At 46.0% G+C, this 12,525-nt stretch overlaps 1 protein-coding gene across 6 annotated transcripts in view; it reads right to left on the reverse strand.

The window, feature by feature from the left end:
* Cul1 (cullin 1) overlaps window positions 1-12,525 on the reverse strand; it is a 65,012-nt gene that overhangs the window by 21,903 nt on the left and 30,584 nt on the right. For all 6 annotated transcript variants that reach the window (XM_077627152.1, XM_077627156.1, XM_077627154.1 and 3 more), the window contains exons 8-12: window positions 11,105-11,268; window positions 6,310-6,555; window positions 2,581-2,736; window positions 1,835-1,941; window positions 1,632-1,680 (exon numbers count right to left, since the gene is read on the reverse strand). In XM_077627152.1, the coding sequence (XP_077483278.1) occupies window positions 1,632-1,680; window positions 1,835-1,941; window positions 2,581-2,736; window positions 6,310-6,555; window positions 11,105-11,268 (722 nt within the window). The remainder of the gene's footprint in view (window positions 1-1,631; window positions 1,681-1,834; window positions 1,942-2,580; window positions 2,737-6,309; window positions 6,556-11,104; window positions 11,269-12,525) is intronic.

Raw genomic sequence — 12,525 nt, forward strand, 5'->3', positions numbered from 1 at the left:
TCCACGTGATGTTGTGATGTGGCTGTTTGCGAAGTGCGGGATTTCGCTGGACGACGACGTTAGAACGACGTACTGTGGGACCGCAGCAGCGGTCACAACTGCAGCGCTAGTGAGGACAATGGCCTAAGTGAAAACGAATAGTCCAGTGACTAACACGTTTCCGTTTTGGGTTGTGCCCACGGGCAGGGCCGCGCGCAACAGCCGATAGCGGCTGGCGATATACGGCGGCCGCTGGATAATGCTATTGCGTTCAACTGTTCAAGGCCAAGCTGAACAACCTCTGTTTTTTTTTTTTTTTTTCAGAAATGTGATTTGGGGGGTTGACTTACATTCGAGTCGACTTCAATCGTGCAAATATGGTACTTCTTAATATCCTGAGAGCTTGAGAAGTTCTATGTGACAAGTCCACGCAATGAGGAAGAAAATAGTAATTGTGGAAGTGATTAAGAAGCAGTTGCTTGAGACGTTTGGCAGCTCTTACCGTTTCGCCATCTTCGCCTTCTCGGTCCAGTTCCTTCGTACTGCGGGCACAGTGGTGGGTTTGTTTTCGTGCAGTGGTGGGTTTGCTTTCGTGTCGGCGACATGCCGAAGGTAGCACAGCCATTGTATGCTGAGCTCACGAAAGCGGTCACTGCCCCCAGCCCCCCCGTGGTCTGTGTACGTGACGCGCAGCAAGATTCTGTCATGAGGAGCTTCAGAATGTGCACAAAACTACTGACTCCTTCTTCTGGCCCACTGGCACATTGGCAATAAGGCGAAGTGATTTTTTCAACGAAACTTAATTTTTCGGGCTGCCCGATTTCTTGAACGTTCGGTTGTCAACTGCAAATCTATGGCATCAGACACTCGTCCGTCCATTTGGTGACCATTTCAGCAACCATTGCTAGAAATGACCCAACTCAATCATGAATCAGCTCATATCAGTTAATTCGGACGGCCTCCTGACAAGCATTTGCATGGTGTGGTGTTGCTCACACAACTCTGGTGTGCACACAACGGCAGGTGAGAGTGGCATTAGGCAAGATGATGTTCGAACAACCCCAGCACCGGAAAACAGTGCAAGCTGCACAGTTTTGATTTTTGCTTTCTTGAGCTTCGTTCCAGACCGTGTCCAACCATGCGTCAGCTAGCCAGATGAATATAGTTTTTCGCAGTTTCGGACACTGACTGGTGTGTCACTACTTTTTTTCTTTTTCTTTTTTCAAAAGGCATCCCACCGTTCTGGTACTGACATGTAGTTCCCATGCTTTCCGCCCCATGATTCTTCCATTCTTCCTGTGAAGTTTGTGCAGTGGAGCCTCTTCACATGTGATGACACTGCTCATGAGGAGGTTCCACAGCAGGTTTCATAGAACAACATTTCGAAGCTGTTCTGCTTCAACTTTCCCAACTGCATACACGCAGTGAAGCAACTGACAGAACTGCAAAAAATCGTCGATGCTTCGCAGGTTTCATCTCGGAAGTAGATAACCAACGCCCCAGGCTTTCACCAAATAATTTTAATATGATGTGATGGTTTCTGGCAGTTTTTTTAGAGCTTTTACTGTATTATAACTGCTTGGTTGTCGTTCAAGGATTGAATGAACTAATCACGACACCAAAACTGGCAATAATTTTTTCATCAAACTCACCACTTGATTAAGAGTATCCTCTAGCTCCGACTCCTCTGGGTTTTTAGAGCTGAAAAGAGAAAAGACAAATGAAATGAGGTAGGCACAAACATTCAAAGTCACATTCCTGCTCCAGCCACCCTGCCCAACAAGTGCCCTGAGCACTCTCGTGCGGCATACTCAATTCAGCAAGAATATCAAAAGCACCTTGTGCAAGAACTCACCTTTTCTTGAGTAGAATGTCACAGTATTTAGCCAGGAGCTCAGGAGATTTACTAGACGAGTTGGCAAGCCTTGTGATGGCATTGTTGTTGATGAACTTTCCACAAGCCTGGATGTAAAGAAACAAGCCCAAGGAGTGCACATATACTAACAGTGCATCTGGTTGTGAGGTAATAGTGGTGCCGAAGCCCAACATGATCAGTTTATTAACACATTTTTTGCAGTAAAATAAATAACAGAAGAGGAAAAACATGCTTGTCTATTCTGTCACTGGCACTACATGTAAGCATGATGCATAAGCTTGAACTACAGATATCTGAGGAACTCAGCTGTGGTACCTGCGATTTCGTTACTCGTTTATTACAGCTCTTACAGCAACACTCCGTTGTGGCTCAATATCTAAAACAAAGTTTCTGCTCTGCAACAAAATTTGAAGCGCTATATCCTTCTCTGTTGCACTACTGGTGATCCCCTGCATACAAATGTAGAATTTACCTCTGAACCCTGCTTTGGCTTTGCTAAATTTTTCTCAAAGCTGAGAGTACCACCAGATCCTACTTAAAAAAGCTGCCCCATTATACACAAAGCTGGACCACAGCTCTCAGTGCCATTGCTGCTGGCACGGCCCATCAACCTGAACATAAAGCTAAGGCCTTTCTGAGCCCAAACTGCCATACCAGCCAGCAGCAGAGACAAACCGGCCACCTACACATGCACGCACGCGCCCAAATACATATCCCACACCAACCTTGTCGAGCGAGGCGACGAAGCCCACGTCGTTTGCGAAGGCAGTCATGACGAGGGCATTGTACTTGCGGTGCACTTGAAGAAGGGTGGCCACGTACAGCTTGGGGTCCTGAGCAGCCCCCTCGCCTAACCGCTCCACTGCAGAGAGACCCTGGGCCTGCATTGAAGACACAGCGACACTGCCTCAGCATGGCAGCAGGTGGAGTAGCTAATGCAAGGGCCACTCGCAGGACAGCTTCCAATGGCACAGCCACACAGTGGATGATGAACAGGTAGTAGAAATCTACCGACTACAGAAGAATGCAGTAAAACCTCGTTGAATCACACCTCAAGAAGTAGAAAAAAATGTCCGAAATACCCAAAGGTCACATCGGCGAACGGCCCCCACAAAACAGCCAAGAACCGCTTGCATGATACAGTCAAGGCCAGATATACCGAACTTGAAGGGGATCACGAAATAGTCTGATACGAAAAAACCTCAATAATTTGAAGTCCCAGATAATTCAAAGAATTTCTGCAGCCCTGTAATTTGTAATGTAAATCTGACCAGATTAATCTAAGCGGCGTTGCACATTAGCCCGGTTAATTCGAACATCTAAGGTGCTATGTGAGGATGTCTGATCCAGATTTTGCCGTAAGTAGATGAAGCGACAGTCCCTCACAGCTACGAGATGACGCTGCAAAGCGATGCCGATTAGTAATGCCAATGCTTGATATGCGAAACACGCCAGACCCAGTACTCTCAGCACAATAGCAACCGGTATGATTCACTAACCACCGCAGCACGTGCCTGCAGAAGAAAAGACATGCTTCACTGCAACGCAGGCGTGGATACCAGTTTCAAAGCAACGTGTTCTCAGGGCTACATCAAGGCACGGCAAAACTGGAGGCAGTGGTGTGCGCACGCTCGTCGCTCCTCTACAGCCTGGCCATGGTCAAGACAGCGTCTAGCGGAGGTGCTGGCATTGAAGAACCTCCCACCCCTAACAGCTTCATGGCCCGCGACACGAACAATCTTGCAATGTGTCCGCGACGGGTTGACCGGTAATGCCAGCCTGCTACGTTTCTTTGAGCAGTGCGCCATGGTTAGAAAGTGTGGGAACCTGCCCCGCCATCCCCTGTGGTTTGGTTCTCTGCGAGGCGTCCCTAGTTGGTTACTTTAAAGAGAATGGCGAATTTTGATAACTTACAACACAGTTAAAAAAAAAAAAAAAGCTGAGCATGGTGGCAACAGCCATTACCCCGTTTCAAAGGGGACACTCCTACCTTCCATCCACCCATCTATCGTATTCATGCAGTAGCTTTTTTCACTGTTTAGCCTGACCTGCCCGCGTGCGTGGCAGCTAACGTGTGTGGACGGGATGGATGCGGAATATTCAGTGAGTGCAGGGCCTTCTAAGGCTTCGCAGTCAATGAAACGGAAGCAAATATCCCTCAAAGAAAAGCTGCAAATTATTGAGCAAGTTGAAAAGGGGAAGAAGCAATCGGACGTCACAGAGGCTTTTGGTCTATCGAAACAGACCGTCCACATGATCGTGAAAACAAGGATGCAATGCTGACAAAGCAGGTGACCGGCGACCTGCAGCCGGAGAGGTTCCGATTCCGCGAGGCTTCGTATCCGGACGTTGAAGAGCCACTGCTGGTATGGCTTTGTGATGCCCGTTCTCGAAACATACCCGTGAATGGTTTTCTGCTACAGAAACGGGCGGAGAAACGGGCGGAACAACTTGCCGTCATTTTAGACCACAAAGACATCACCTCAAATGCAGTGAAGGGTGGCTAAACCGGTTCAAATCCCGCCAAAAAATCACCTTTACGTGCATTTCTGAAGAGTCGGACAGCGTCGACGACAGTGTGGTGGCGGGCTGAAAAGACCATTCACTGCCGGGTCTGCTTGCGGGCTATGCTCCGCGGGACATTTTCAACGATGACGAAAGCGGACTTTTCTACAAATTGAGACCGGGAAAAACGCTCGCTTTCTCTGCAGATGCATGTCACGGGGGGAAGCAATCTAAAGAACGTGTGAGCATTCTCTGCTGCAATATGGATGGGAGCAAAAAGGTAAAGCTCCTTGTCATAGGAAAATCTAAAATGCCCTTGTGCTTGCGCAAAGTGCACATTCCTGTCGACTGGAAGTCAAACAAAAGTGCCTGGATGACAAAGGACATCTTCAACAAATGGCTGCTGAACTTTGACAGCAAGATGAGGAAAGAGAAGAGGAATGTGCTACTGTTCCTTGACAACTGCTCGAGCCGTATGCAAGTACCAGAGCTGCAGGCCATCAAAGTGTTGTATTTTCCTTCCGACACAACTTTCAAAGCACAGCCAATAGACCAAGGTGTTGTTCACTCTCTGAAGGCAAGATACCGCACTCGCCTTGCAGAGCGCCTGCTCTATGACATGCAACAGAAGAGGGAGTCTGTGATAGACTTGAAATTTGCTGTACAGATAATTTCAGCATTGTGAAAGCAACTTGATGCAAATATTATAAAGAATTGTTTCCATAAAGCTGGATTTATTCTGAACAATAATGAGCCACCAGCATTTCTGGCAGAGGGTCCAGACCAGCCAGATCCAGCAGAGATTGTTGCCCAAGTCAGGAAAGTGCCTGCCATTGACCAAAAGCAGGGTGATGAAGAGGATGAAGGTGTATGAAGGTGTCACTGTCCCTCGATATGTTACCACCTCCGAAGCACTCCAGCATATCCAAGGCCTGAAATCGTACTTCGAGCAAAATGCTGCATCTGAAGAAGTCAATCGCCTTGTGCTAATGGAGGTACAAATAGTGTCAAAAGCTGTTACTTGTTCGGTTCAGCCAAAGATGACGAACTTCTTCAAGAAGTGCTAAGTCATCAATAAAGCATATGTTGTCGGCAGGCACTGCTTGTAGTTTATTCCGTTTCTAACAGATTCATGCGTGTTTTTAACAGACTCTCTTACAACAGACCAAAACCCTGGGCACTATCGAGGTCTGTTATAATGCGATTATACTGTATATGTGGGTTTTTACGGTAATTCTTACGCAAATCTGTTCCGCTCAAAAAATTAGAATTATGCGCCGCGTACCAGGCTCGTTCGCACTGATGGTCGCTTCCTCGAACTGCTTAGATTTAAAGAATCTCCGGGGAATGCGTCAGGCCAGAATCAAACTACAGGACCGTTTGCAGTTCAGTTTGCCGCTAGTCAGCCGGGCCACACGCAAGTGTAGAGACAAAGCGGAAGGCCCCTTTTCGCTTTTCGTCTCCACCAGCTTTGGACTCGTCCTTGTGACTGCCTCATTCCATGTTTGTTGCTTTGAGTTGAGCACACCACGATGCCATCCCAAGGCAACTATAACTACAAAAAATGCAGCGGCAAGACTAAGCACGCAGGCTAAGGCGGGCAGGGGTGCGCATCGACTCACATTTGGAGTCAATTTTCTTTCTGGCCAGCACGGGCTACATGCTGGACAGTAGACCTTTACACAGCAATGCACAGTAATTGCAAAATCAACCAGTAAGGTAGCGCGCTGCCACAACAAAATTTTTTACCTGGGTCCATTTTTTTTAAAGATTGCACATTGCAAGAACGAAACTTTTTTACCTGTACATTTTTTTGCTGTGGTCAGTTAATTTCAATTTTTTTGCAGTCCCAATGACTTCGAATTAACAAGGTTTTACTGTATTTGATTTTCCAAGGGCATGACAACTGCACTTCTTACGTCATGACCCCAACAACCGGCCCAAAATACCTGTATGTGTTCCTCCAGCAGGGCTCGCAGCTCCCCAAGGCCATCGACGATGCGCGACACAAGCTGGAACATGCGCCCGAGGTCCTCGTCCTTGTCATCACTGAGCAGATTCTTGAACTCGGCGTAGAAAATCTCCAGGTGTTTCTCGATGAGTACCTTCTCGCATGTCTTTGCGAGTGCCTCCAGGGTCGTCTCATGCAGATACAGCTGCACTCGCCGCTGCTCCTCACTCAGGCGCTGCTCCGCCTGCCAAGACAGAAGCCAAAGCCAGCCTTAGGCCAAGCCCCAAAAAAAGGCTGACCGCCAACAGAACTCTCCCATGGCTGCGAGTGTGAGCAGACATCCAGACGATGCTGGAAATGGGCCCATATAGAACAGCAGCACATGGTCACAAAGAATCCAAGCTGCAATGGGAGCATGGCCTTTTGCAATGCAGGCGATAACAAAACGGACTGCCAGGTACATTACAGGGCATCTCCACATGCTTAGTGGGACACTAAAGAGAACTCTGAGAACTGAGATACATCAGACCTTTCAGCTGTACTCCAGAGAATGTTATGTTCATGAATGTCAAAGACTCCAAGTGACTCCACTGACAGGCACAGGAATCAACGGCAATTCAATAACATTCAGCCATGTCACTTTGGTAACTTTGGCAATAGCATAAAACAGGAAGACACAATTGCTAGCGTGAGCGAACATGGACACTACCAAGGAAATTACAGGAACACTGGGTGCTTGCTCACTTAAAGGGCCACAGAAAGGGGTGTTTGAGCTTGGCTTTAAAATGCTTGCATTATGTAGAGTACAGGCCACCGAGCATCCATGCCGCGTACGAGACCTCAAAAGCGAGCGGGAAATTTACAATACATTTTTAAAAATTCCCGCTTTCGCACCTTGCGGTGATACGTGGTGCCGGTCTTTAACGCGAAAACCTGGCACATGACGTCACGTCGTGCAAATAACATCAGCAGCCTGGGGTTATCATTGGTTCACAGCACCAAATTCTTTCAGACATCACGCGCTACCGTGGCCGCAGCCACTCCGTGCGTGCCGCAGCCGGCGGAAGTAGGGGAGGGGCCGGTGAGTGGAGCCGGCAGAGGAGCGCCGCCGTTTTGGTGTGCGAAAGGAGAGGGAAAGGCGCAAATACGCGGAAGTTCAAATTTTGTCTGCATATTACTCCGCTTCCACAAAACGCATTAAAACAATTCTTGCTGGAGGATAATTATGAACAGTCGTCTTTTAACATCCCAGACATACCGCACCTTTATTGAGGGCCCCTTTCTGGGTCACTTTAAGGAAGGATGTGGCTTTCAACATCAGCTTTCTATTTTCTAGATGGATTTTGACAAACTTTTTTTAGCATGTTAGCAATGCTGTCACTGTCAAGCACAAAATTTCAGCATTACATCTGAATAAATTTTTTTCTACAATTCTTTTTCTCTTCTAAACCTTGCAGAAAGCAGTTGGCACATACATGTCTAACCTGTAAACGAGATGTCACACCAAAAATCTATAACCCATCAAAATTAAAAACCAAGACTGTCACTGCATATAGTGGAGATCTGTGAGTGCAACAAAACAAAGAGGTCAAAATAGACCAAAAGCAGTAGTGGCAAAATCTACTCCTCAAGGTGAGCATCTAGTCAGAAAACCTTAACGAAGCAAAAAAGATTTTTTGAGCGTTTCCTCTGGTATCCAGTGCCACCGCAGTACACTAAACATTTTTTTTAGAGTACTTCCCAGTGGATTTTAGCGATGAAACTTTGAAGCAGTGCAGAAAGCAAGGCACACGAGCAGATACAATAATTTTAAGATACAATAATTTTAATAACAGCCACAAATTATGCCCTTTTCTTGAGATGAAGGCGCTTCTGTACATGCAAAAGACATGCAAACGAACCAGATACATGGAATTATTTTTAGTGCTTTTCCAAGGACATTGAACATCACGCAAATGATCTAATATGTCATAAGTAGGGGTGTGCGAATATTCGAATCTTGTAATACGAATCAAATATGCTTCATATTCGGTTCATATTCATATTCAAGAAATGATATTCGTGAATTTTCTAATATTCGAAAATTCACGAATACTCGGCAGCGATCGTATACCGCGCAGACTTTCGTAAATTTGTTTGTGGCAGAAGCGCAATATCTGGACAAATTATCTGAATATAGAGTTTAAAGTTCCAGGAAAACAATATAAAGGCACTGTTTTCTTTCTTCTCCACCGCTTATTGCATGGACCGATCACATTCCGATGCAGCTAGACTTGACCTTGTGCGCAATTCAACAAGTGGGCTTTCCCACATACCACACGTGCTGTGAACGAGATGAGGGACGACCCGCTTCTAACAATTGCAACGCGAAAGCGCGTTTACTTTTTATCCTTCCGTAATATGTTATCTAATTAATGTCCACACGCATGGCATTCGTTCTGTCACCTTAACTCTCTAAGCGTGACCACCGCCATCTTATTTTGGTCAACTACGCTATGCAGAAAAGCCTACTTGCGGAGTTTCGCGTGAGGCTCCCAAAGGGGCGAGTCAAGATGTCGCAACAGGGCAAGCGATCCTGTAAAAATCCCGCCTATTGCATGGCCACTGTAACTAATGCACCTCCTAAGTGGGCGTAACGGCAGGTGTGACAACGTTCGGAGGGCCCCTTTCACTAGGTAAAAAAAATAACCTGGCCGCGTAGTTTTGGTTTCTGAGCTTCACCACTCGGCCGTGGCAATGGCAACTGTCGGCCCGTGCATTCGCCAGTAGCCCAATCTCAGCACCGTGCCGTTTCCAGACGCTGACTGACGCGTCGCTGGTCATTTTTTTTTCCTTTTTAGAAGAAGTTTCGCCATTCCAACGTCAATGTGCGTTCCCATCTCGCTTACGTTCACGATGTCTTCATGGACGCCGAAACTCGGTGCTTGTCACAGGATTACAGGTGTTTGCACTAAAGAGCCGCCTCATAAGACTACCACATTTTCGGTAGTTTTTTTTTTTAACAGTGCGAGGCATATTATAAACCGACCTTCGAATTACCCGGGCATTTCTGTCGGTTCTTTGAACTCCGAATTAATGAGGTTTTACTAGCCATCATGTTATTTTTGTTTCCAGTCTTGTCATGTTATGGATTTCATTTTGCCTGATCACATTACAGGTTGGATACTGTTATGCTGTTCAATTAAGTAGTCTGCGCACATCATGTTTATTTTTTTTTATACAGTGCTCAGGCAGTCTAGTTTTGTTTATTTCAGCTGCAAAGGCCATACACTATTTTGAAAAGAATATGAGTAACAATGTTTGCTTGTTTATCTTTTCTGAATCTATTTTTTGTGCTGACCAGATATTCGATTCGATATTCGAAGCCATTTTTTCTTCATATTCGTATTCGATTCGTATTCGAAAATTTCAATATTCCCACACCCCTAGTCATAAGTCATGTGGAGACTGCTGTTTTTATGACTTCCAATCGCTGCCAGCAGGTGGCCTTGAGCTCTTCATGACATTTCAGCACCATGCCACAGTGAGGTTATCCTTCTGCACATGTGAATTTCCCTAGTGCCAAAACCTACGTATGACAAGGTCAGGATTATCATGAGGCAAAGCTAGTCACTCAGCTGCCCTCCACCTCACAACTTCCTGCAACACAGAGAAAGATATGAGCACAAAGTGGTCGCTTCGGGAAGTGTGCGATTAGCTCCCAAGTGTAGGAGAACGATACACTCATGCAAGCTATCGCCTTACAATGCAAGTTGCAAGAATATGGATACACAAAAGCCTGCATACTACACGAAGCAAACTAACCTCTTCAGCTTTTGAGTTCTAATGCGGAGTGAGGAGACAGCATTCATAGCTAAAAGTACCGTATTTACTTGTGTAATGAACCCACTTTTTTTTTTTAAAAAGTGTAAATTTGTGGGGAAGGTTTGTTATGCGGAAAAAAAAAAAAGAAACAGCTGACAGATTTTTTTTAAGAGTAAAAAATTTGATATGTACATTCAGCCATCCGCCTGCCACCCGCACCTCCACCTGCCCTTCAGCCAGTTCATCTGCCCCTCCGATCCCTTGTCTATACGGCCATCCATCATCAACAATCCATCATCAACAAAAGCGTACAGTAGACAAGTTGGGTCCCTGCATCACACGTTCCTGTTTGGCCGGTGCTTAGCATTGTTCCCTTCAAAAAGTGTTTCCTGTATCACAGCGCGATGCAGCAATTTTGTGACAGTCGACAACAGCAGCCAATCGTGCCGAGATAAAATGAATATACTGAACACCGGCCCAGATCGTCAGGTATGCAGTTAAAAAAAACACTTCTCATTAACAAAAGTAGGGGTGGATTCGTAACATGAGTAAATACAGTAATATGTGGGATTTAATGTCCCAGAGCTGCTCACACGCTACGAAAGACGCTGTGGTAGAGGGCTCCGGGTTACCTTAAATTACAAGGGGTTCTTTAACATGCACTGCCATTGCACAGCACATGGGCGTTTCTGCATTTTGTTGCCGTCGAAATGCAGCAGGTGCAACAGAGATTCAATCCCGTGTCCTTGGGCTCAGTGGCAACCAATGCCAAAAGCCACTAAGCCATCTCAGTGGCATACAACAGCACTCACGTCAAGCACTTCTGGCTGCAGCAGTGACTGCACATTTGAAGTTCCCCTCCTCAACTTCTAACATGCAGGTACACAAAAGCTACCCTAGTTCTCATGTTTATCAGCAGGGGAACCCCAGCAGAAGCAGCGAAAATGCGGAATAGAAAAAAGGAATAAAAAAAATTCATGCACACATACTTTTTTCATGTACTCTGTGACAGGATTCTGTCTAAGGAACTCCATGCTCTCCCTGTTGTAGAAGCGCTCCGTATCTTCCAGGAACGTGTTCTCGAAGGCATCCTTGTATACCGAAAGGTTGGGCCCCTTGGCTGATGGGTCCTCCTCGTTGAGGCCAAGCTCAACTGCGATGATGAGGGCAAAATTGAAGGAGGCCATTATCAGATTCTCCAATAAAAACGATGAACATCCGATCAACACTGATATGCTATCTCTGTTCCTTAATGCCCATTACAACAACAGCTGAGGCACCGTCCTAACCAAATGCATGTGATGGCTTGGTAAAGCATGCAAACAATCCGAATACAAGATAAAGCAAATTAAAAATACACAGACCCTTCTATACAAGCTTAGTGTATGAAACACGACCAGCATTCAAGAGGATCTATGCTGAAGCAAGTGGGTTGCCATCCAACAAACTCGACATATATCTGCGCAATTACGTTATTGTCCACGCCATCAGTCCACAGACAATGCCGTCCAGTGCACACATTGCAGCCATGTTACCAAAAAGATCTGCCTCAAACTTTCGTGAAGTTTCCAAGAGACCATGAAGAGTGGCTTCATGTAACTGAAAGGCCCTACAACTTACTCATTATATTTCAATGTAGACGATGTCTTCACACTGCTGTAGATTTTTTTTTTTTTGTAAACAAATGACATTCTTTTCTACCAATTAGTGAACAGCCAATGCGTTTGTCAGGCATACTGTGTCCCAGCCCTTGTCACAGCTTCCCTGAGGTTACAGCAATACATGTGAAAAAAAAACTACTCCAGAGGAATCAATCTTTCAACATGCAAGTACAGTCGAACCCGGATATATCAAATTCTAAGGGGATCGGAAAATAGTTCGATACAGCGAAAATTCGATATACAGATAGAGGCTTAATCCACACTCGAGATCATGACAAATTGTGGCTTACCAATCGCAAGAGTCGTGAACCGCAAAGTCCTGGCACGCAACGTGAAACCACTTTATTTTTCAATTCACACAAAAAAAAATCATTAATTTTCTACTGCTTTTTGCTGTGATTAATGAAGCTGAAAACACCAGTCTCTATCTTCTTGAGACTGTCCAGGTGCGACAGCATGGTACCTTCCATTTCGCAGCAACAACACGCCGAATGAGGCCGAGCGCTGATGCCAGTTTAGCAGCTGTGCACAAGTGCATCTCTCTGGAACACAGGTGTCCTCGTCGTCGCTGGAATCGCCTTCTTGAACGCCAGCTATTCCGGCCATAATGTCCTCATCAGCGACGTCAGCTGCAGCCTGAACTTCGCTGTCAGAGTTGATGAAGTCCTGAACGGCAAGTTCCGACGGGACGACGCCGGGAAAATGGGACTAGTAGAGAAACGCGTCCTCCAAGCATTCATAGTCACCAT

The sequence above is a fragment of the Amblyomma americanum genome, chromosome 6, assembly GCF_052857255.1.
Source record: "Amblyomma americanum isolate KBUSLIRL-KWMA chromosome 6, ASM5285725v1, whole genome shotgun sequence".
NCBI classification, from domain to species: domain Eukaryota; kingdom Metazoa; phylum Arthropoda; class Arachnida; order Ixodida; family Ixodidae; genus Amblyomma; species Amblyomma americanum.